Here is a 24,003-nt window from a genome sequence, read left to right as displayed (position 1 = left end):
ATGTAAGGTCTCATTATTTCTCCCTGTTACTTAGCAGCAACTCTCAGAACTGGAGCTGGAGATTTTTTTGGCTCCAAGAAAACTTTCTATTCAGTATTCAGTAAACACTGAGTGACCTCCTTGTGCCAAGAACTCATAACCCTGACCCAATCATTTCACTACCCACTGGTATTTAAATATAGGTGTGTATTCAGATAACACAGTGGCCAGTTACTTAAGTTGTTTAAATTATTATTCTAATCTGATCAGAATTTACAGCTTCACTATCTTAATTCTTAGTAAACTATGAACCAGAATATGGGCATAAATATACTTTGCAAAATCCTTTTGGTAGGAAAAAAAATTTAACAGTGTGGTTTTCAGTGCTGTATTTTATGAGTAATGCTGTAACCTAAATCCTACCCATGGGACAAAAGCTTGGCTACATTTACGTTTTCACAGAAAAACTAAATGAAGAAAGAAGAACAATAAAATGATAATGTGAGGGCATGTTTGTATGTTTAAACTTCTGTTATTTCTACATCCCTTTCTCTCAGCCTGGAAGGAAATGGCTGCCTCCCCTGGAGTTATAAGAACATTATAGCCGCTTAAAAGCTCTGGACTTAATCCACGCCCATCATCAACATTACAGTTTCTATAGAGATGATGACTCTTCCTTAATGATGTAGAGGTCCAAAATGTGAACCAGTTGCTCTGAATTGTAACTTTCCAAATTCTAGTCACAACTCACAGAGCAAACTTGTAAGAAGTAGGAAATTCTCAGGCGGGGGTGGGGTCATCTTTTCTTACAACAAAATGTGCACGGGTGAACAGAAAAGTCAGAATACTAACTGGTATTCTCTGGATCCACTGAAAGGCAGGTCAAGCCAAGGAGGACGTCTGGTGTCAGGTTGTGATGGGTGCAAGCTTGAAGTAGAAGACGAAAGTTATCATAGACATAGTTTCTGACTGTGTCCAAAAGCCAAATGCAAGAACTTTTCTTATTATTCAGTGACTTTTGTTTTAAGCTACCTTTATCTTCTTTTTCCCTCTAATGGGGTAGAGAAGACACAGTTATTTGGAAACTCCCTTGTTTCCTGTATTTACCTGTGTCCCTCCCTAAAAGCTCTGTAAGGTATATAGAGAGAACATATACCACAACAATAAATTGCTTCCATGCTTTCCTGGATCTAATGAGATTCTCTTTTGGGAGCTGGTATTTCTACATTCCTGGATTCTCTAAGGAGTACTCTGGTGTGCCAACGGGCAGAAAGAAAGTCACTGTTTGAAGCAGGAAATCAGACTGCAATTGGAGAAGCAGTCTTCATCATACGGTACAAATTCTAGCACATGGCAATCTTCATGCTTCCTGAGGAGCAGTCCTTACGAGTCTAGAAATCCTATAGAAACAGATAGGTATCTTAGAAATGATTTTTTGTTTCTTGCCCTATTCCTCTGGATGAATAACCGGGTTTGAATCTAGCAGAGATTTGAGTTTTTAAGAGACACTGTCTCTGGTCCTTAATCCTAACATAGCCACTGGCCACGTACAAAATTCTTCAACTTCTCACATTTCTGTTTTTCCATCTGTGAAACTAACACTGTTGAACCGTAAAATGCCATGGAGTGCCAGTTTTGATGCATTTTTATGATATGCTAACTACCTTAAAACTGCAAGGGGAGTTTTGACATATCAAATGTAAAGTAACCATATTTTCCAAACCCCAAATCAGGAAACCTGGTCTGACCATCAGAAATAGAATTTTTAGTCTTAGTTCTCCTGGAAATTTTCAAATTTCATTCAACATTTAGTTGAATTCAGAGGCTGGGATTGATAGATCAATGAGCCATGTTCTCTGTTCTCAAGGAACTAAATATTTGTAATAAGTTGGGTGTAGTGCTGTCATCAGTGTATTTTCATAGAAAACCAATGAAAGGAAGCCTAAAAATGATGAAAATCTGTTAAAGTTGGAGTTCTCCTTGTTGATATTTTCTGTGGGCATAAATGGACCATTGGAGACGGAACCATGTTCCATGTTAAATATCAGTGCTCCCAGGGTTCTTAGCTCTCATATCTTCTCATTCTCCATACTTTCTCTTGGCAAGCTCATTCATGCCAACCATCATCTACTCCCCACATGATGCCAACACTTCCATATCATCTCCAGACAAGTTTCTTTCCTAGGCACAGAACTCTGCTTTCTTTCCCCAAGGCACCTCATTCTCCGCTTCTCTGGAATCAGATTCCTAATCTAACCCATATACTTGCTTCTCCTCCTCTGTTTTCTATTTCCTTGAAGGTGCTACTATCCACTCTGCTATTCTGCTCAAATCCAGACTGAAAACATAGGCAGAACCTGAGACTTATCCCCTGCATTCAGTTGGCCACCAAATCTTATGACCATTTCCTTCCCCACCAGCCCCTTGGGTCTTCATAAATTCTCATCTGAATAACTGCAACAATCTGAAACTGGTCACCTCATCTCTATCTTACCTCCTCAGGGCCACCTGCACACACTTCCAAACTCATAAGTCCAAGCAAGACACTGGCTGCTTGAGTCTGTCAGTGACCATGATTCATGATCTGGCCCCTGCCCACTGTACACGTTCTGTTCCCATCACTTGCTCTCATGTACCTCATGCTCCTGTCATGCTAGATGACTTAAAACATACCGAACAGAATCAGATATCTCAAGCCTCCATGCCTTTTCCCAGACTGTTCCCTCTTCCTGGAACAAGAATCTTCCCTTCCCCACTCCCATTCCCCTTGTTCAGCTAGTAAATTCCCACTCATCCTTTAACCTCACTTTAAAGTCTTTCATAATCCTTCCCGGGAGAGGTCATTGCCCTTGCTCTATATTCTCATGGCATCCTTGGCTCACCTAGATTTTTCATTTTATTAATTAAGGTAGCTTAACTGCAGTAAGAAATAGTCTCTAAAATGGATAGTGGTTCAAACACGGAAAATTGTTAATTTCTTCTTCTTTTTTTTACACTTTTCATTTTTTATTGAATTATAGTTGATTTACGATACTATATTAGTTTTGGGTGTACTACGTGGCAATTCAATACTTCCATAGACTATACTCCATTTAAAGTTACTATAAAATAATGGCAATATTTCTCCGAGCTGTACAAGACATCCTTATTGTTTGTTTATTTTACGTGTAGTGGTTTGTATCTCTTAGTCTCCTATCCCTGTTTTTACCCCCTCCTCTTCCCTCTCATGTTACAGTATTAGGTAAGTGAGCAGGTCATGGGGTGGGCTTCTCGCATGCAGTCACTCAGGGAACCAGCTAATGGAGCCTCTGTGACCTTTAACAATGGACTCCAAGGTTTTCCTGAGACTCTCTCCATTCCAAACAGACTTGAGGCAAAAGAGCCTGGAGGAGGGAAAGCGGGAGATTTTTATGGGCCAGGCCTGGTGGTATCACCCATCACCTCCACCAGCTAAGACTCAGTCTCAACCACCTTATCTGCAAAGGAGGCTTGGAAATGTACTCTAGGTGTGTGCCAGAGATGATGAGAAGATGGTGGCTTTTGGGAACATCTAGTCATCTCTGCTACATCCACGTACTCATTCGAATGGCTATGCCCTGAAAGGAAGAAATATGTGCTATAGTCAAATATGTGCTATAGTCATGGAGCTCCTGACACATGATAATACTTGAGTAAATGTGTGTACACATGAATGAATGAAAGAATCAGTAAGATAAAGGACTACTCTGGATTTAAATAATAATTCTAAAAATCAGCTTGAAATAGAAGTATAAGATTTATATTTTTATATACCTTTATATATTTATGTATCTCCTTCATTGAAATAGTGTTTGTAAAACACACAAAATATAATTATTATTGTCCATGGTTGATAGATACAGATATTCAAAACTAACTTAAAATTGACCAAATTAATTCGGGTAGTTTAAATTGTCTAATTAGTAATAGCAGTCATGGATAGAAATTAAATTAAAAACAGATATGCACACGATATCTATAGGGGTAAAGTGATTGTAATTACATTCATCTAACTTATATATTCTTATCTGTTTCCAGGATTAAATTGAATTTTAGTTTAATGAAGACCTTCTGCCTTGGTACATAAATAAAATCAAATACATAAAAGTATTTGATAAGTTGAGCATCTTGGTGAGAATTGTATGACTTAGAAAATGTCAACATTCTTGGGAAAAATAAACAGGCAGAAACTTTCTAAAACAAATATACAGTTATGATTGAGAATTAAAATATAAATCGAATGCACAGGGTGTTTGCTGATTGTTCTTCATTTTTGTAGTGTTAGTGAGTATTCCGTCTTCTTATCTGACATCTCACTGTCTCTTTTAGAGGATATTTGAGTCATTTTTGTCTATTTCTTTAATCAGTTTAACAAAAAGAAACGTGTTTTCCACAGGCACAGAAGTTCTCACAAAGAAAGTGCACTGAAGTTTATTAGTCTTCTCTTCTGATTGTAGCTTTTAAAAACTATGGCATTGCATGACTAAAGATGGCCATCATTTTGAATAATAGAGTTAGATTCAAAATAGCCTACACTTTTTGGAGAAATAATTTGTAAAATGTGAGTTCAGTAGTGATCAGCATACATTAGTCTTTTTGAAAGCAAGAAAGTAAAAACACATCAATTCTAGGTAACTTTAAATTTGGGTCTTGATCTTTTCCAGAAAGAGAGTTGCACGAGTGTAGCTAGTCCATATCTAGAACTTGAAGAGCTGTGAGTGGTCCTGAATACCAAGTTCATGAATTTGGAATGTACCCAGCAGGAGGTGGGGAATCCTGCAAGCTTCTGAGCAGGGAAGTTACATAGACAAGATGGGTTGTGATGTATATTTAACTGTAGACTCAAGGAATGGTTGACCCTGATGAGAAAAGAACTAAGAGAAATTAATTTTAAATGTAACACGCATTAGGTTAGCTGGAAGGATACATTTCCAAGAATTAATCTTGCAATTCTACCTCTACTTGTATCATACTGGTTAATTCTTACAAAGCAATGTGGGAGAGGAAATAAGATAACCTTTCACTGCACCCTGCCTCTTGATGATTCTATCAGATTTCTCTTACTGCCATAACGAATTACCACAGATTTGATGACTGAAAACAATACAGAAGTATTACCTCACAATTTCTGTAGGTCAGAAGTCTGGCAAGGCATGGCTGGATTCTCTGCTCGTAGTCTCACTGGGCTAAAATCAAGGTGTTGGCCAAAGATGTATTTTTCTAGGGCAAGGGTCATCTTCCAAGCTCCTTCATGGTTGTAGAACTCATTTTCTTCTCATGCTTCCCACATGGCCCCCTCCATCTTCAAGCCAGCAGTGGCGGGTCAAGTCCTTATCACCCTTTGAATCTCCCTGACTTCCTCTTCTGCCCTCAGCCCAGACAAAGCTCTGTTTTTAAGGCTTCCTATGATTACATTGGGCCCATCTGGAAAATCCAGGATACTAACCCTTTTTTGAAGTTAACAAATAAACTTAATTATATCTGCGAAGTCCCTTTGCCATGTTAAGCAATATATTCACAGAGATGACAGTAGGGAGTGAAGGGCCCAAGATTCTGTCCCCCACAATGATACTGACTGTACTGTATAACAACAGAGGCCATTTATATATAAATTATAGAAAATTATACTATCCAAAAGACTACGGGTTTAAAATTATTTTAATTTATTATGAACTATTGCAGACATTCAGGAAGGATACGATGAAATTAATATGATGAACACCCATATATTCCTTACCAATATTACCAATACCATAAAAAGGTATAAAATTCAAAATGTATAAAAGTTGAAAAGTTAAACTAATATGAAGATAATATGGAGATAATATAATACCTATTGTAGTATTCATTATAGATATTATAAATATGGTCAAAGAGCTTCATGTATGTTAAAAGCTTAGGTTTTTATTTGTTCCTTGAGCAGCATGTGCTTATGATGATAGTAATGGCTGTTATTTACATTGCTGTGCTTAATTTCTGCTGTACAGCACAGTGACACAGTTGTACATATATTCTTTTTTATATTCTTTACCACTATGGTTTATCACAGGATATTGAATACAGTTACCTGTGCTATACAGTAGGACCTTGTTGTTTATCCATCCTGTATATAATAGTTTGCATCTGCTAATCCCAAACTCCCAGTCCTTCCCTCCCTGACTCCCCTCCCCCTTGGCAACCACATGTCTATTCTCTATATCTGTGAGTCTGTTTCTGTTTTGTAGATATGTTCATTTGTGTCACATTTAGATTCTACATATAAGTGATATCATATGATATTTGTCTTTCTCTATCTGACTTACTTCCCTTAGTATGATAATCTCTAGGTCCATCCATGCTGCTGCAAATGGCAATAATGGATGTTATTTATTGAATGCTTATTATATGCAAGTCACTATACAAAGTGCTTAAGATATATTATCTCCTATCTTCTCAGCGATCCAATAATACTGTTATCTTTCCTGTTTTATGGTGAGTAAACTGAGGCTCAGAGAGGGAGGTCGTAGGAGGCCTGGGTGAAGAGATTATTCCTTGCATTTCTAGGATTTACTTAACAATTTGTTCTTCACCAGAGGAGGTTTGAGTAGCTCAGTGGCAAAATGAGACAGTGAACAGAAAAGGGTTTTAGATTCAGACCTGTATTTGAGTGCTGATTTCAACACTTACTAACTCGGCAAATTCCTGAAACCCTTTCACCTCCAGTTCCTCATTTGTAAAGCATGGCAAATAACAGACACCTCCTGGGGCTGGTGCAAGATAACACGTGTAAAGAACCTGGTATGTGATAAGCTCTAGATAAAAATTCTCCAGTGCTTCCCTCTAGAGTAGCTCAAGTGCATCTGGTTCTAAAGCCCTGGAATAACTCAGGAAGTCAGATGCGGGTGCAGGCCAGCTCCTCCTTATCTGGTAGATATGTAACAGGATGACAGGATCCACCTAGAGGCTCAGATCCATAGGACCAGAGGTGGATCCCTGTGGGTCCAAGACCCCTATGTGATGCATACACATGGATATTCCAATGGAATAAGTCTAGGAGCCTGACCACGCTGGACGTGGCCTCGAAGACAACTTATAATCACTGAATTTTGACATTGTACACCAGTCAATTAAGATGTGCCAACTTAGCAGGAGACTTTCCTGGCATCCATCCAATGAGCCACATGCCAGAATGTTCTAGTGGCTCTCACATTAATATGTATTTCTGTGTGTCATTTTTGATTGCTCTAATCAGACTTGAAATGAATCCAAGAGGTTTCTACAACTCTGAGACATTAATTCCTCAGTGCCCCCTCCCTCCAGGCTCGGTCTGAAGGCTTAATTCGGCTCTGTTATCTCTCTAGGTATGTGGAGACCAAAGCCAAGGGGCTGTTTTCCTGCGGGAATTTACACTGATTCGAAGAGAGAGCCTTCATGAAGATTTCCTGTCTGACCTCTTGAATAGTCACAAAACTGAAGACCCGGTACAGTGCCTCTTCTATTTATTCTTAGAAACACAGAAGTTCAGTTGCTAATCCTGCCTTGTGGTGGTGGTTGGTTTTAGCAAATCTGAAGAGGTTTGGATGGTATTTTCTCATATCTATTAGCAGGGGAGGGAAGCAGAGTGATAGGGCAGTGGACAGACTGTATCGGGCAACTTTCTAACTTTTCCTGTGTCTGGTGACCTTCAAACATTTTACTCGAGTGGTAAAGTTTGTTTGGGGCAGCATGTGGAGAATTCACATTAAAATAACTGATGTTTTGCCAGCGAGTCTGAACGTGAAATGGTAATAATTTAAATGAGTGAAGAAAAAAGGAGATTTATATGTAAAGCCCAAATTGTTGTATGGGTCAGTGGAAACGCCACCATCTTCCAATCCTGGCTTCTTTGTGGATATTTTTACTTCGAAGTATTAGTCGTATTTATTTTATGAAAGTTTGTTTCTCTGGTTGTGGTTTTAGAAGAAAAATGAAAGTCTAGAAAATGAGCTCTCAAATGAAAACAAGTAGTAGAGTTGGAGATGTCAAGATATAGATCCCGCTCTACTTGCAAATCAAGCTATGATTTGTAATTTGTACTTGGTGTGAGAATTGGATGGATAATTTCTAAAAGTTCTAAATGTGGCTCTTCGTGGTGATGACCTTGTACTCAGAAGTACATTGAAATTAGAGGATGCTGTATGCACAGCAAACCAGTGGTTTCCTTGTCCAGTCGTAAAATGGTAGGATCCCAGAAAATAATGCCTTAGAATACCTCCAAAGCAAATACACCTCCTCTACCCTGCCTTCTTACAGCCCTCTCTCAGGAAGGTGTTTTGGCATCTTTATCTCATAAACTTCTCTTCCAGACACTGAGTAAATTAGCTCTCTCAGTAGCCACTCACAGGCTACTTCTTACTGTTTTTGTCATTTCCACCTTCTCTATGATGGACGTTCACATCCTTTTCAGAGCTTGTGCCCCAGCTGTTACCAGCCAGGGTTCTTGGCCTCCTTAATCAATAGAAATTGATCAGAGGCCAGATAAGAAATTTAGGCAAGGCTATACTGGGACCCCTGCTGCAGCAGAGGAAAGTGAGAACAAGCAACAAGCTCCCTTGCTAGCTTGCTCGCTGAGGGTGGGGCCAGCTGGTTCCTTATATGGGGTAGGGGGTTTGTACAGGGGTTGGGCCAGAGGCGTGGCTTAGGTGGTTTCCCCACCCCTTAGGTGGTGTTGAGTGCAGGGGGCATGCGCAGTGCCCTGCTTTTGCTCCCAACCCCCTGCTTTTGCTCCAGGCTCTTCAGAAGTGGCAGCTGAGATTTTTGGTCTCTTTGTATCTCATTGTCCAGAATTTTCCCCAACTGCACAAGTACTCAGTTATTTTCAGTCCCTTATAGTTCTTGTATTTTGTTGCTTGAGGAGGCTTTTGTCCAGGTGCAAGCACTGCAGCAAAGGGTCCCAGGTCCCAGCCTGTCTGACAGCGTCTGTGGGTAGGAGCGGTATTGAAGTTTCCCAAGGGTACTATAATTAATTTTCAAATGCTTCTTATAATATATATTATATGTATAATATACATATTATATATACATATTATATATATTTTATATATATATATTTTAAGCTCTGAAAAAGCAGAGACTGCCTTTTACACTTTCATTGTTTGCTCAAGGCAGTTTTGGTGATCTACTATGGGATGCACGCATTGCCACTGAAGTTTTATTACTTCTTAAATGAACGGTATCTTGTAATTATATTTTAATTTTGTCCCGTTTGATGTTATTCAGTATCTGAAGTAGGTTAGCTCATTTTGGATTTGGTTTATGCAAAGTCCTGGAAGTGCTGCTATGAGATACTAGATGCAAACTTCATGAGCAAGTCTAATTATTACATAATTTATACCATAAAGGAAATTGAATAATATGAACTAATTATGAACATAATGGAATTATCAAAGTGGTGCCACTAAAAATAATTTTTGTCACTTGGCAAGCATTGAAGGGTGTTCCGAACATTATTATTACAAAGTATTACATTGATTTACATCATAATAAAAATTGCATGCTGGGCTTCCCTGCTAGTGCAGTGGTTAAGCATCCGCCTGCCAATGCAGGGGACACGGGTTCGAGCCCTGGTCTGGGAAGATCCCACATGTTGCGGAGCAACTAAGCCCATGCACCACAACTACTGAGCCTGGCTCTAGAGCCTGCAAGCCGCAACTACTGAGCCTGCATGCTGCAACTACTGAAGGCCACGCGCCTAGAGCCCGTGCTCCGCAACAAGAGAAGCCACCATGATGAGAAGTCCGCGCAACGAAGAGTAGCCCCTGCTCGCAGCAACTAGAGAAAGCCTGTGCACAGCAATGAAGACCCAACACAGCCAAAAATAATAAATAAATAAACTTATTAAAAATAAAACAAAAAACCTGCATGCTGCCGAATTTTCTCAAACTTACTGAGGTCGCAAGTAATTGAGTGGGTGGAAGCATTTAAGCCGAAAGAGAAATTACCGACCAACACACAGAGTCAGACCTGGAGCTGTACAAGAAAATGTGAGGTAAAAGGAAAGAAGAAAGCTTCCTGAATACCAGAAGGTAGTTCAGCCTTCTAATAAGTTTATGACATTCTAACAGTTTCTTTGGAGGGTGTGTCTCTCTATCTGAGAACTTCATTTGGCCCACAGGCTATAAAACTTTTAAAGTGTCACTTTATTTTCCAAATAGACATGAAAAGATGAATCACCATAATCTCTGTGTTTGTCTAAAGGAAAAAGTTCAAACATGAGTTGTTACTTGTATTCATAGCCAGAAAAGTGAAATTCCTTTTGTGCCTCTTTTGTATGTTTCTGCTACATTGGGAGGAAGCAGAATGGTAGAGTCATGAACAAGAAAATTTCCTGGTATGGGTCACAAAAACCACTTCACAAAGGCAGGTGGGAGAGAGAGGAAAAACGGTTGCGCAACATTATCTGTACAGTTGTACCCACTTTCACGTAGATCCTCCCTAGTAGCCCAGTGACATTTATGCACATATTTTACCTCCCTTACCAGATTAGTAGCTCTGTTCCTTGAGGCCAGGATCCATGTAGATTCTCACCCCCTTAGCATCTTCCCCTGCTCTTGCATATGATAAATGCTTAGTTGTGTTAAGTGTCTGTTGATGGAAGAAGCCCACCATGACTATTCTCTATTGCCCTATGGTTAACATTTTTATATTGAAAACACTTACAGGATTCTATCACAGACTATGCATGAAAAGAGTCTTATAAATGAAAATCCTTCTAAATACAAAGTGATTATTGCTAAAATGGTATGAAAGACTTCAGTTTTTAATGAGGTGATAAACTGTTTGGGATTATTTTACATATGGTCCTTTCAAGCCAGGGTATGTGAATTTGAGGATGTTTGCCTACTAGAAATTTATAGTTGTGGAAGTAACAAATTTATCCCCAATATGTCTAACATTTTGGACAGAGGTAGCATTAACTGTGGGAAACACCTTATCATACTTCTGGGTAAAATTACTGCCATCCTCTTTTTAGGTGTTTACTTTTTCTTTGCTCATATTCTTTCTTTATCCTTTCAAATAACTTTTGAAAACCAGAACAGCCTTACTTACAACTTGTTTGTGGAACTCTTTCACCTAAAAGCTTAATTTAGGGGGTCATTTTTGACCTTTAAATGTCACTTCCTCAACTCCTCCTCAGCTAGGGTTTTTCGGCATGAATTGACTTTGACATTGCATTAGAAAACCTTTTTAGTTTTCAGTTTTTCTGCAGGGCAGAAATAGAGACACAGATGTAGAGCACAAAAGTATGGACCCCAAGGGGGGAAAATGGTGGGGGGTATGTGTGATGAATTGGGAGATTGGGATTGACATATATACACTAATATGCATAAAATGGATAACCAATAAGAACCTGTTGTATAAAAAAATAAATAAAATAAAATTCAAAAATTCAAAATAAAAGAGAAGAATTTGTTTATGACCTCACAGTTGGGAAGATTCTCTTAAGATGTAAAGAGCCCAACCTGTAAAGGAAAATATTGATGCTTTAAATTACATTAAAATTTAATATATCATTAAACATTTAATGTCTAAAAACTTCAAAAAGTAAAAAGATAAGATACAAGCTGGAAGACGTTTTTTGCAATGTATATACCTGGCAAAAAATAATATCTATAATATATAAAGAACTTCTAGAAATTATGCTTAAAAAGACAAACAGTCCCGTGGGAAAAAAAAACCAAAAGTCATCAGAAAGAGACATGGTTAGCTAATACTCATTAAAGGTATGTTCAATCTTACTAATCATCAGGGATTTACAATGTAAAATAACAAGGACATGGCATTTGATGCCCATCAGATTGGCAAAAAATTAAAAGAACTGACAAAGGCAGTGTCAGTGAGGACGAAGTAATTAGAAATACTCCTATTTTGCTGTTGGGGTACAAGTTGGTCTAACTACTTTAAAGAGTAACTTTCCAATGTCTCTAAAGTTGAATATGAGCATGTGCTACATCTCACCAATTTCCCTTTAGGAATCTACCCTGGAAGAAACACTTACACATATGTTTAATGCAGTATTGAATGTTATAGCCTAAAGTTGATAGAAAATCTTAAATATCCATCTGAAGGTAAATGGATAAATAACTTGTGGTTTATTCTTATAATAAAATGCTATCAAAGCAATTCAAATGGATAACTAGATTGACATGCATTAGTATAAATATCAAAAATATGTTGAGGGGGAAGATGATACCATTGTGTAATATGATACCATTTATATCAATTTTAATATCACATAACTATTTATTAGATATTATTTAGAGAAAATGTTTATATATAAAAGCAGAGGTGGGAAAAATATGCTGCAACCTTGTAATGTTGGTTGCCCTCTGGACAGAGAGAAAAGAAGGGGAATTGGATTGGGAAGGTGTGCATTGTTCACTTTAAGTTTATAATGTCTATAATATTTTATTTAAAAATATATGGTAAATGGTAATATATGTTTAAATGGCTAGTGGTTTACAGAACAGTTTACTTTATTATTCATTTCAGTTTTTATGGTTCAAGTGTCTTTAAATACATGCATAATAAAACTTTCAGGATAATATTTGGCAAGTAATCAGCACAAAATAAATGCTGTTTTTATTAGCAGTGGTTGAACTGACAAATCTTTGAGGCATAAAATGACAAACCTCAGTGCCCAAGATTTAATACATACACTATTCACATTTTTGCCTCACAATATAATTAAGGAGTAGTCAAATGTAGGACAACAGACCATAAGATCATGGGGCCTCCTATCAGTTCATGAACCGCAACTCTGGTAAATAATGTCAAGATGATGAATCTCAGTATTTAAGGAGAGGGACTACTTTTTCACACTTGACCTTTGGAATTAACTGAAAAAACCATTATCATTTAAGCAAAAAAATTTTTTTCTATATCCAGTTCTAATTTACTTACAGCTTATACAGTTCCTAGCTGCTGAGATGTCCTCCATTTGCTAGGATTCTGTCGTTAACTCCAAACAACAAATAGATAACAAGATTAATTATCTAAAAGGCACCGAAAGTAATAAAATGTGAAACACTAAAAATCCTAACTCCCATGCCAGCAGATTTTTAAGATCAAACAACCTCTCAAATAAAAAACATAATTCTCTTTAAAAATTTTAACATCAGTTAGAAATACATAAATAACACATGTGAATTTTAGGACTCTTTTTGAGCACATTTTCAGGTTTCATACTGTAAGGTCCTTCTCCAAAAAACTTTGCCAGAATGGTGAAATTTCAATATTTAATAAACTATTCTAGGCATGAATTCAACTTTATTCCTCTAAGCTAGTATTCAAATTCCTGAGGTAGTCTCCACTTATAGTTATCCTAAAGTAAACAAGCACACTTTGAAATAAATATCAGATATCTCTAGTAAAAGTTATAAATGTGAGGAGTTGACTATTTGCTGCTTAACTTTGGAACTTTCCTAATAAGCTTAAACTAACTCTATGGGCTGTGATTTAAATTACACCTCAGAAAATCACTTTGGGCACCAAAGAATAATTTATTGCTTCCTTAATATAAAGAGCTAATGTATCTCACGGAAAGACAAATCACTTTCGAAGGAGTTCCTTAGTTGTTTATAAGGTAGTGCTCAAACTATTAGCCCGTGTGATGAGTTTAAATGCCTATCTTTAATATGCCATTTATGACTTAGTTTTGCATGGAGGTCCATCAGTAGTTGAAGGCAACTAGAGAGGAATGGTTACTGACTCCTCTGGCAGCTGGACAAGGTCATTTGGCCAGATATCTGCATAGAGAGGTGCTGAGAACTTTCTGAGAGGTTAGAGGACAGCCTAATGGAATCATGTGACTAAGAGTCCAAATTCTTTCACCCGAATTTAAGAAAATATGAGAGGATATGTGGGTTGTGGGTAGGGGCAAGATGTCCCTTTGATGTAGCACATCCTCTTAGAGGTTATTTTTAAATTTTTCTAATATGGAGAGATGTGGGATTTTTTTTAGAGTAGATTCTATTTCAGGGTAGGTAGAAATGTAGGCTTTTAAACATATTTTAATTAGGTTGGACAATTGAAGCAAAACATTAAAACAACATTATTTACTAGCATGATATTATTGATTAGATGTAGTCTCTAAATGTTGATTTTAAAATTCCATATACCATTTTGCCTTTGTTAATAGTAATTTTTAGGTAAGAAGAATACTGTCATATTTTTGTTTAAAAAGCTAAAAATAGAACTATATAGAACTACTATATGACCCAGCAGTTCCACTCCTGGGTATATATTTGAAAAAAACAAAAACACTACTTCAAAAAGATACATGCACCCCAATGTTCATTGCAGCACTATTTACAATAGCCAGGACATGGAAGCAACCTAAATGTCCATCAACAGATGAATGGATAAAGAAGATGTGGTATATATATACAATGGCATACTACTCAGCCATAAAAAAGAATGAAATTTTGCCATTTGCAGCAATGTGGACAGACTTGAAGGGCATTATGCTAAGTGAAATAAGTCAGACAGAGAAAGACAAATACTGTGTGATATCACTAATATGTGGAATCTAAAAAATACAACAAACTACTGAACATAAAAAAGAAGCAGACTCACAGATATAAAGAACAAACTAGTGGTTACCAATGGGGAGAGGGAAGGAGAGGGGACAATATAGGGGTAGGGAATTAAGAGGTACGAACTATTAGGTATAAAATAAGCTATAAGGATATATTGTACAACATGTGGGATATAGCCAATATTTTACAATAACTATAAATGGAGTAAAACTTTTAAAAATTGTGAATCCCTATATTGTACACCTGTAGCTTATATAATATTGTACAGCAACTATACTTCAATTAAAAAAACAGCACAATTACTCAGTGAAAAGTTTTGAAAAGGGACACATTTTAGTTTTCCTTTGTGTTATTTGATTTTAACTTGATGTTTACAAACAGGAGAATGACTACTAAAAGAAAGAATAAAGGTCTGTATTACTTAAGTATATATATGTAACTTTTGCTAAAAGAAAATATCATTATCTACAATTAAATAGTTTTACCAAAACTAAAAATGTGGAATTTGATGTACAAGTGTCGCTTATAGAGAGAAAACTTGAGGAGTGGTTGTTTTGTTAGGTTGAGGCTTTATTTCCAACTGGCTGTGAGACTTCAGGCAAGTCATGTACTTTCTGAACCTTGTTTTCCTGACATTTATTTTATTTACTTATTTTTTACTGAAGTATAGTTGATTACAATGTTGTGTTAATTACTGCTGTATGGCAAACTGATTCAGCTATTATACATACATACATTCTTTCTTTATATTCTTTTCCATTATGGTTTATCAGAGGATATTGAATATAGTTCTCTGTGCCATACAGTAGAACCTTGTTGTTTATCCATTCTGTATATAGAAGCTTACATCTGCTGACCCCAACCTCCCACTCCATCCCTCCCTTAATTCCCTCCCCCTTGGCAACCACCAGTCTGTTCTCTATGTCCATGATTATGTTTCCGTTTCATAGATAGGTTCATTTGTGTCATATTTTAGATTCCACATATAAGTGATATCATATGGTATTTGTCTTTCTCTTTCTGACTTACTTCACTTAGTATGATAATCTCTGGTTGTATCCACGTTGCTGCAAATGGCATTATTTAGTTCTTCATGACCTTTAAAATAAACATGTTCTGAATGATTCTGCAGCCTTGGATACTGTGTTTCAAATTAGATATTTAATGGAAACTTCAAATTCCTTACAGTTGCTGTTTGATGAACCTCTTTTGATCTCTACTCAAGTCATTTTTTATGCCAAAACCAATTATGTGTTTCTGGAGTCCGGTCTTCCCACCTACAGTAGACTCGCTTTCCTTCCAATTCTTCACAAACAACTGGCTGCCATTCATTCTCCATGTACCTTTAACAACATAATATTCCTAAAGCTCCACTTTGCCCTTCACACAATGTGTACTTGTATGTCAAAGCTAATTATCTCTTTTGGGAAAGTCAAGCTCCTCAAACACAGTTTAATGTCAAAACCCCTTAGTGTGGCCCCTGCTTAACTCTAACCTTGTTTCTGATGACATCCACTTAGATTTTCTTCACTCCAGCTTGTTCAGACCACACTTTGTTCCTGTATCAAATGATCAGTTCAGTGTTTTGCTCACAGGGCATCTTTTACCTAGAATGTCCTCCTCCCCATTTCACTAGACCTTCCTTTATTAACCCAACCCTACTCTCCCCCTCTCCAGGAAGCATTCCCTCTGAACTCTCCTATAGCACTCACTGTCCTAGCTCATGGAACCAGCCAGTGCCCTGCCTTCTCAGGCTGCCCAAAGGACCCTATACAGATGTGGAGAGTCCTTGGCTTAAGCTTCAGGGCAGTCCATTACTAGACTCTTAATCTGCAGGGATGATCTGCCAAGAGGGGAGTCTGAGTGCAAGTCTGGGAAAAGAAGCAGGAAATCGTGAGATCTCAGAGATTAGGTTATGGTGGAGGAACTAAGAAGGGACGAGGGGAAAAAGGGAAGTGAGGGTTTGGCCAGAAGTGCAGTGGGGCACAAGGGAGTCAAAAAATCAGACTAGGAATTAATTCTGGGATCCTGTTCCAAGAACGTTGTCCATTTGTTGTAGCATCTCTCCTACTCTGCGTCCTCATTTATCTTTTCATACATACAGACCATCTGCCCTGGAAATCTTTCAAGCAAGGACTATGTTTTACATTACTTTGCCCAGCACACAGAATAGAATTTTAAGCAGAGTAATAATGACATAATAACAATGAAAATATCAATAACTGCAGTAATGAGAATACCAGCTATCATTTATTGTCTTCCTCTTCTGCACCAGGTGCTGCCTAAGGCACTTTGCATACATATCTCATTAATCCTAGGAAGAGGGTGATCCCTACCCACCCCCAACAGCTGAAGAAATGAAAAAGCAAAGGAATTTAGCCAAGGTTGCAAAACTGATCTGTTACTTAAATGATCATAAAACAATGTACATATGAAGAATACTGATTCATCTCAGCACCTACTATACTCAACACACTAGTCCAGGTGCTACCAGGAGATATAAAGATAAGTTGAACTGTCCTGGCTCTCTAGGAGTTTAGAATATTGACCTTTTAATTCTGTTGAAATGTTTTGTTTTTAGGTAAACTCACCAGAGTAATGGCAGAATGCTTAGATTATAGGTATCATTTTAGGATACCTCATCCTTTTAATAAGAAAGTCTTCAGAAATAGCACTTGATTTATTTTTTTAAAGGTTGAACCTGATTATACATATATGAAGCAGATTCAAAGGAGCTGCTGAAAATACAGCATTTCAGGTGGACTGTATTTTATTATCGTTTGCAGTTAGATTCCCACATAGAGTTGTGGCTTTGCATACTCCATTGCCCTTCAATGGGTTTGAGTGTGGATTATGTATGTTCAAATGGCTGCATGCCTCCAGTTTGAAAGTACAATTTAGTAGACCACTTACCATTGTTGGTTAGTATTCCAAGTTTCTATGGGGACTATTGATATTCATGTATTACACAGGCCCCAAAGTATGAATTAGTGAGTGTATGGAGAATATATGCAGGAAGCTAAGCTAAATAAGTTGCTGAAAACTATGGTGTCCTGTGCTGTCACTTATTCATATACCAATTTGGTATAATTCTTATGAAGAGCAAAAAAACTTGGCTTTAGCTTTTCAAGTACTCTACCTTCTTGGCACCTCAAAATGTATGACCCTGATGGGAATATGGCTAAAAGGTTGTGTCATTTAGTAGCAAATTTACTACTATGTATGTGACTGAAAGCTCCCCAAATAGAGATATTTGCTTCTCTCTTATGTAAGAGAAGTTTTCTAGAGAGAGAAATTTGAGATCCATTATGATCAAAGGTACTAGGGACCCAGGCTCATTCTATTTTTCTCCTAAATCCTTCTAGCCTCTGACTCCCATTGTGTTGGATACGTTGTGATGCTAAATGGCTGCCAGAGCTCCTGCCATTACGCTCATTCTAGGCAGTGAGAGGGAGGAAGGGACAAACAATAAGGTGCTAATGAAGAAAAAGGCATAAACCAGCGGGCTCACAAGGGCTTTCCCAGAAGCTGCCACTTAGTATTTCCTTTAATAGCTCCCTGGTAAGGGCTTAGTTACACAGCCATGCCTAGGTGCAGGGGAATCTGAGCCATGCTGTCTTTACACGGTGCAGCCATGTTTTAAGGAAGTTTAAGGAAGAAGGGACAATAAATTCTGAAGTGAGCAGCTAAGATTTTCACCCACAGTGAGATACTAGGTGAAACAATAATTGTAATAAAATTACCACAGTTTGCATACTGAATGCGAAATTCATTTCCCAGTGGCTTTTGTATTTTGGAGGATGATTAAATTGTTTTGGCATTAGTGGTGATGGTTGCACAAAATACTAAGAACCACTGAACTATATACTTTAAAATGGTGAATTTTATAGTACATGCGTTACAACTCAATTACAAAAGTTTGTAGTCTATAAGTTTCAATCTAAGAGGAGAGGACACAGATGTAAAAATCCATATTTCCCAGAATGTAAGGAGGGTAGCTCAAAAGAGACAGCAAAGGCTATCACAGCATGTCTCAGTGGTTCTCTTTTCTGTAAGGACAGCTGCCCCCCACACCAGGACTCTGCCTGATGCTGGAGTGGAAGGAAAATGCAGGATAACTGGCTGAACTGTAGAGCATTTGGTGCTGATGGTGATGGCTATGAGTATAGCGACAGCAAACATTTATCATCTCTCAGATACTGGCTATATTTGTTATGTATATGAGAATCATAATAGCAAACATTTTAGATAATACCAAGATAATCTTATGAGAAAACGGAGGCCCCTGTTGGTTAACTAACTTGCCAAGGTCACACCCTTTGTATGGAGTAGAGCCTTGTTTCAGATCCAGTGGTCTGGGTCCATGCTCCATCCTCTTAACTGCTACACTACACTGAAAGGCTTTCTCTTGCTGTCAAAAATGAGCTCTCTGATTTGGAGGAAGAAGTCATCATCTTTTACGGATTTTGTGAGTTTTATAATATAAAAATTATATGTGATGATAGTTATTCAAGTGATTTTATGAAGGAGGACTGGATGGCATCTGTCTCAGGATTGCCTTATTCATTTTCATACTAAAATGCTCTCCTGGAGTAGTTAGGAACATGAGATCAATTATCAAGCCACATGCGCATGCGCGCGCGTGCGCACGCACGCACACACACACACACACACACACACACACACACACACACACAGCTGAGGAAGGTGACCTGCTATGCCAGCCTTGCTTTTAATTAGATATTTAAAGCACATACTTCCTTTATCAAACCTCACCTGATACAATAAGACAAATTTCTTTCACTTTTTTCTTCCAGATGATCCGTTATGGTCCTGGTAAGTGCATGGCTTGCTTTTGACAGGCATAGCATCTTCTTTTAAAATTGAAGTTGTTTGCAGTTTTCTGACCATTTAGGGTACAGATGTTTATTGTACTCTTATTGCTATAGTTAAACAATACACGTGAATCTAAGATTTATTTTTTCACATTTATTTTTCAAGGCAGTTCAAAGCTTGGGCAGTCCTACCTTGGAGCAGAAATATTCTCTTTCAAAATGTATGTACATGGAGCTCTTTTGTATGTAATCAGGGTACATGGATGGGCTGAACACAACAAAACTTGGGGAAATTTACATATTCATAGAAGTATAACTTTGACTGAGTGTTTTCTTTAGATGGATGCTGCCTTATGCTATGAATAGTGGATGTTTTTGTATTTATGGCATATCTGTTTCCATACCATCATTTGACTTATTCTGTGACTATCTTAGGGCAAACATTAGGACAAAAATTGTTCAGATATCTTAATTTCAAAACCAAAAATCACATATAGGGACATATGATCTCAACAGAGATATAATAAAAGGATGGCTTTAATGGAAAGACAGTAAGACTCTTTACCCGGCTTCTTTAAGGAATATCCATTATCTCCAAAGAAATAGAATGGTTCTGGCACATTTTTTAAAGTATTTCAGAATTTATAATTGTGCCTACTCAAATACAGACGTGGTGGGTATAAATGTGAGTCCCACACTCAGGTGTGCAAAGGAGTGACTTCGGTTCTTTTTGTAATCAAATTTAATTTTTCTCACACCACTCTGTTTGGTCTGATGCAGGAAGTTAATTTAGTCCCTTGCAGGTAAATTTAGTCCAAGTTAGTAATTTGGGTGCACAATTGTTTGTCTGTTGTATGCGCACCCATCCCATTATCTGAGAAGCATGTATAAATAACACCACAGAGAAGAGGCAAAAGGTGCATGGTATATGGTTCTAACCTGGCCTCTCACTCAAGATGTTACTCATCCCACCAGTTCTTGGCATAGATGGGGTTTATGGCCACTCAAAAGAAAACTTGTGGTGGAGGGAAAGGCAGCCTGGACTTCTTGCCAGTGCTGACTGAGCTCTGGGTCCTTGCTACTACCTCCCTGCCCAGGAGCAGCCTCACCCATCACATTCCCGGTGGGAACTGTCCAGGTCTTGTCCATCTGACTAAGCATTATCAACGATAAGCATTCTGGCAGACAGGCCACCGTTTTCTCTTTCTCTGATAATCCCTGCGTCCCTCTGGAATCCATAAGATATTTTAGATGCTACTCTAGAGCCAAGTGAAACCAGAGTTGAGGGTGTGGACATGTGAGTTGCCTCTTTCATTCCTCGATTTGCACGTCATACCACCATTTCTACTCTGGCCACCAGGGTGACATGAGGAGTTTTCTCGGATGCCTGATATCCCCTTCCTCTGAGACAAAGTGGGCAACGTCTTTTCTTCTATAAGATCCCGACACTTAAAGTAGGGGTACGTGCTGCCCTTTTTCCCAAGCAAGACCCTTTCTGGTGGGTGAGAAGGGCATCCAATTTCCAGACTTGTCTCACTCTCTTGAATTCTCTCCGTACTCTACCTCCTCAGCTTCCATAGAAGGGTCTCATCATGTGGAGGTAGTTAGGAGAAGGATGCATGGGGAAAAAATGGTACACTAGATCACATCTACTATCAAATATTGGATTTTTAACCTGAACTTCAGCATTTGAATTTAGAACTCAGGAATTCAACATCTTTGTTCTGTCGTGGTCTGATACTCTTTTACATGGGATTAATGGCGACCTCCATATCTTGTGGAGCAAATGAAAAAAATCAGTTAATATCTCAAATGATTATTCCACTGCACTAACTTATGTGCAACATTCTGTAAATTATATAAAAATGAATTAGCCAGGTTTTATTTACAGATTGGGTGATTTGGGGCATAATTTCATTGTTCCAGTTGAGTTTTGAAGATTCTTGTACTGCTAAACTCTCTACTATTTTGAATTTGCACTGTGTAATTAAATTTTATAGTTCTAATGAGCACAAGGTAATTAAATACCATGACTAGGGAAAAAAACATTTTAACTGTGATTTAAAATAAGAGATATTGTTTTACAGATAGGATTTGGAATCAGAATAAACTTGCCCTGTTGCCTTGTTCCCCAGTGTTGTCTAAAAGAGGGAGAGATTATTTCATCATCCAACAAATAATTCCTAAATGTAAAAAATGCTGACAGAAGTGACAAGCATTTGATTTTCTTTGAATGAATTCCAAAGTTCATTCCACTGCATACATTTCTTGTTCTCCAAATAACTGCTCAGAAAAAAAATTAAAGTCTGATAGCAACTTTGGTCTAAAAGAGTTTTGCACATTAAATTTGATGCCTATGAGCTCTACCCATGGTACCAAAGAAGGCATAGGGATCTGACCTTTTAATTCCTGGAAGAAGAAACTAATTTTAAAAAGTTCCATACTGGTGGGTATGGTGAAGGTGATGTCAATTTTGTTCATTTATGTAGGATTTTTCAAGGATTTCCTACACAGAACCTTTACAAGGACTTTTTAATCCTTACCTACCAATATCAAAATATTTCATTGGTAGTCAAACAGCACAGAGCCTAAGAGCATAATCTTCCTATTTGTCAGGAGTCAGAGAAGGAGGATTCCTACTTTTACTTTGCTTAGTATCTTGGGAATTTCATAACAGCAAATGCCTGGTCCTGACCAACTGTGGTGCTTAGGCAGTCTTTAGTAACTGAGCAGTCACCAGAGACAGACTCAACCTACTTAATAACAAGCTGTTTCAATGTAGGAATGCCAGTGAATTGGCCAGCATTTCCACAACCTATCTAGAGAAGAAAGAAAATAGGAGGCAACACTGTTATTCTCTGAAAGTTATTCCTTGAAAAAGCATCCATATATGTAAAAATCACATACTGAATAGCCTGGACTATCCAGAACATGGTCAAAAATCAGAAAATAAGTAAAATGGATGTCCTAAAAATAGTTATAGTTGACTCACAAAGGCCCCTTGGTCTCTTGTTTTGAGTGTATTATTCTAACTTTGCGTTTGATTTTAAGTGGATTAATTGGTGTGGTTGTCAGATTTTAAAGTAACCTACATGTTCCCTAACTCCTGGTGTTTATGGCCTTGTATAATTCCTTTCCCTTGAATTTGGGCAGGACCAGTGACTTGCTTCTAACTAGTAGAACATGGCAAAAGTGATAGGATGTTATTCCTGTGATTATGTTACATAAGATTCCATCTTGCTAGAAGACTTACTTGAGAGTCTTGCTCTCCTTCTTGCTGGCTTTGAAGAAACAAGCCATCATGAGTCCTATAGACAGAGGAAATGAATTCTGCTAACAACCTATAAGCCCAGAAGTGGACCCTTCCCCAAATGAGCCACCAGATGAGAAGCCAACCCAGACTGGTACTTTGCAACCTTGCAGAGGACCCAGCTAAGCCATACCCAGACCTCTGACCCACAGAAACTGTGAGATAATGAATGTGTATTGTTTTCAGCCTTTAAGTTTGTGGTAGTTGTTACACAGCATAGCAAGCTAACACAATTTGTTTCTTAAGCTATAAAAGAGAGGTATTGCTACATGAAACAGGTTTTGACTGCAACAAGAGAAGAGACAACTGACAGGTAAGAAAACAAAAGATATGAAAACATAAAAGATACGAGATACAAGAATAAAAGATATGAGCTCAAAAGTATCACATAGCCATCTGAACCAAGTTAGCTCAGAAACCAGTAGCCTTATACACCAGAATAATCTCTGAAGGCATAACTGGACAGTAAATGGTATTCATAGTTATCACTCTGAATCCACAAGAAGAGGGTATATCATGTAAAATATATTCTGTGCAAGAAGATAGAGGTCTATGTAATAACAGTCATGAAAAAATTTCATAATCATTGATGTAGCATTGGATATGTTTGACCACAGATCTTGGAATTTTTTGAGAATTTGATATTTATTCTAGGATTAATTCAAAGAGATCATAAAATAAATGTTTATTATCAGAGTTACATGTGCCTTTCTCTCAATGTGATACGTCAGAATGCTTATAGAATCTGAAGTGAGAATTTTAAGTTATGAATAAATACTTGAGCTAAAAATTCAAGTATCACTTGTCCATGTAACCTGTGGACAGTTTGGCCTCTGTTTCTGAGCAGGAAAGGTACCTGGAATTGGAAGCAATGAAGAAAGGCTGATATGGTGGTGGGCTGTAGGTTGGTTTTTCCTTCGGCTTGCAGGGTACAGGAGGGAGAGAGTTGCCTTGGTCTATGGAAGAGCTAGTAAGAGAAACAACAACCACCATCTGTTTCTTATTAAAAAGACCCAAAGTTCAAGCATATTTTTATAACCATGCCATAAATCTGCTTGAGGTGATTTTTTCATAGTCTTCTCTGCATCCCATGAGATTTGGAGTAGGAAGGGGTCATGTGAGTAAATATTGGAAATGCTCTGGATTCTGCAGATAATGAAGCCCTGTAATCTAGTTCCAGCTCAAACACCTACTAGTCATGTCACCTGAGATTTAGTTTTAGCAGTTGTAAAATGGGGATAATATTCTCTACCATAGAAGTAGACTATGCACCATCAACCCCTTTGACAGACTGTTTGTAGAA

At 37.8% G+C, this 24,003-nt stretch overlaps 1 protein-coding gene across 1 annotated transcript in view; it reads left to right on the top strand.

Annotated features, from left to right (window-relative positions):
- ADAMTSL1 (ADAMTS like 1) overlaps window positions 1-24,003 on the top strand; it is a 1,026,618-nt gene that overhangs the window by 262,818 nt on the left and 739,797 nt on the right. Inside the window, exon 3 of the mRNA XM_036856350.1 lies at window positions 7,338-7,457. Coding sequence (XP_036712245.1) covers window positions 7,338-7,457 — 120 coding nt within the window. The remainder of the gene's footprint in view (window positions 1-7,337; window positions 7,458-24,003) is intronic.

The sequence above is a fragment of the Balaenoptera musculus genome, chromosome 6 (assembly GCF_009873245.2).
Source record: "Balaenoptera musculus isolate JJ_BM4_2016_0621 chromosome 6, mBalMus1.pri.v3, whole genome shotgun sequence".
Lineage (NCBI taxonomy): Eukaryota > Metazoa > Chordata > Mammalia > Artiodactyla > Balaenopteridae > Balaenoptera > Balaenoptera musculus.
Note: the sequence above shows the minus strand (reverse complement) of the source record. Positions and strands in the feature narration are given on the sequence as shown.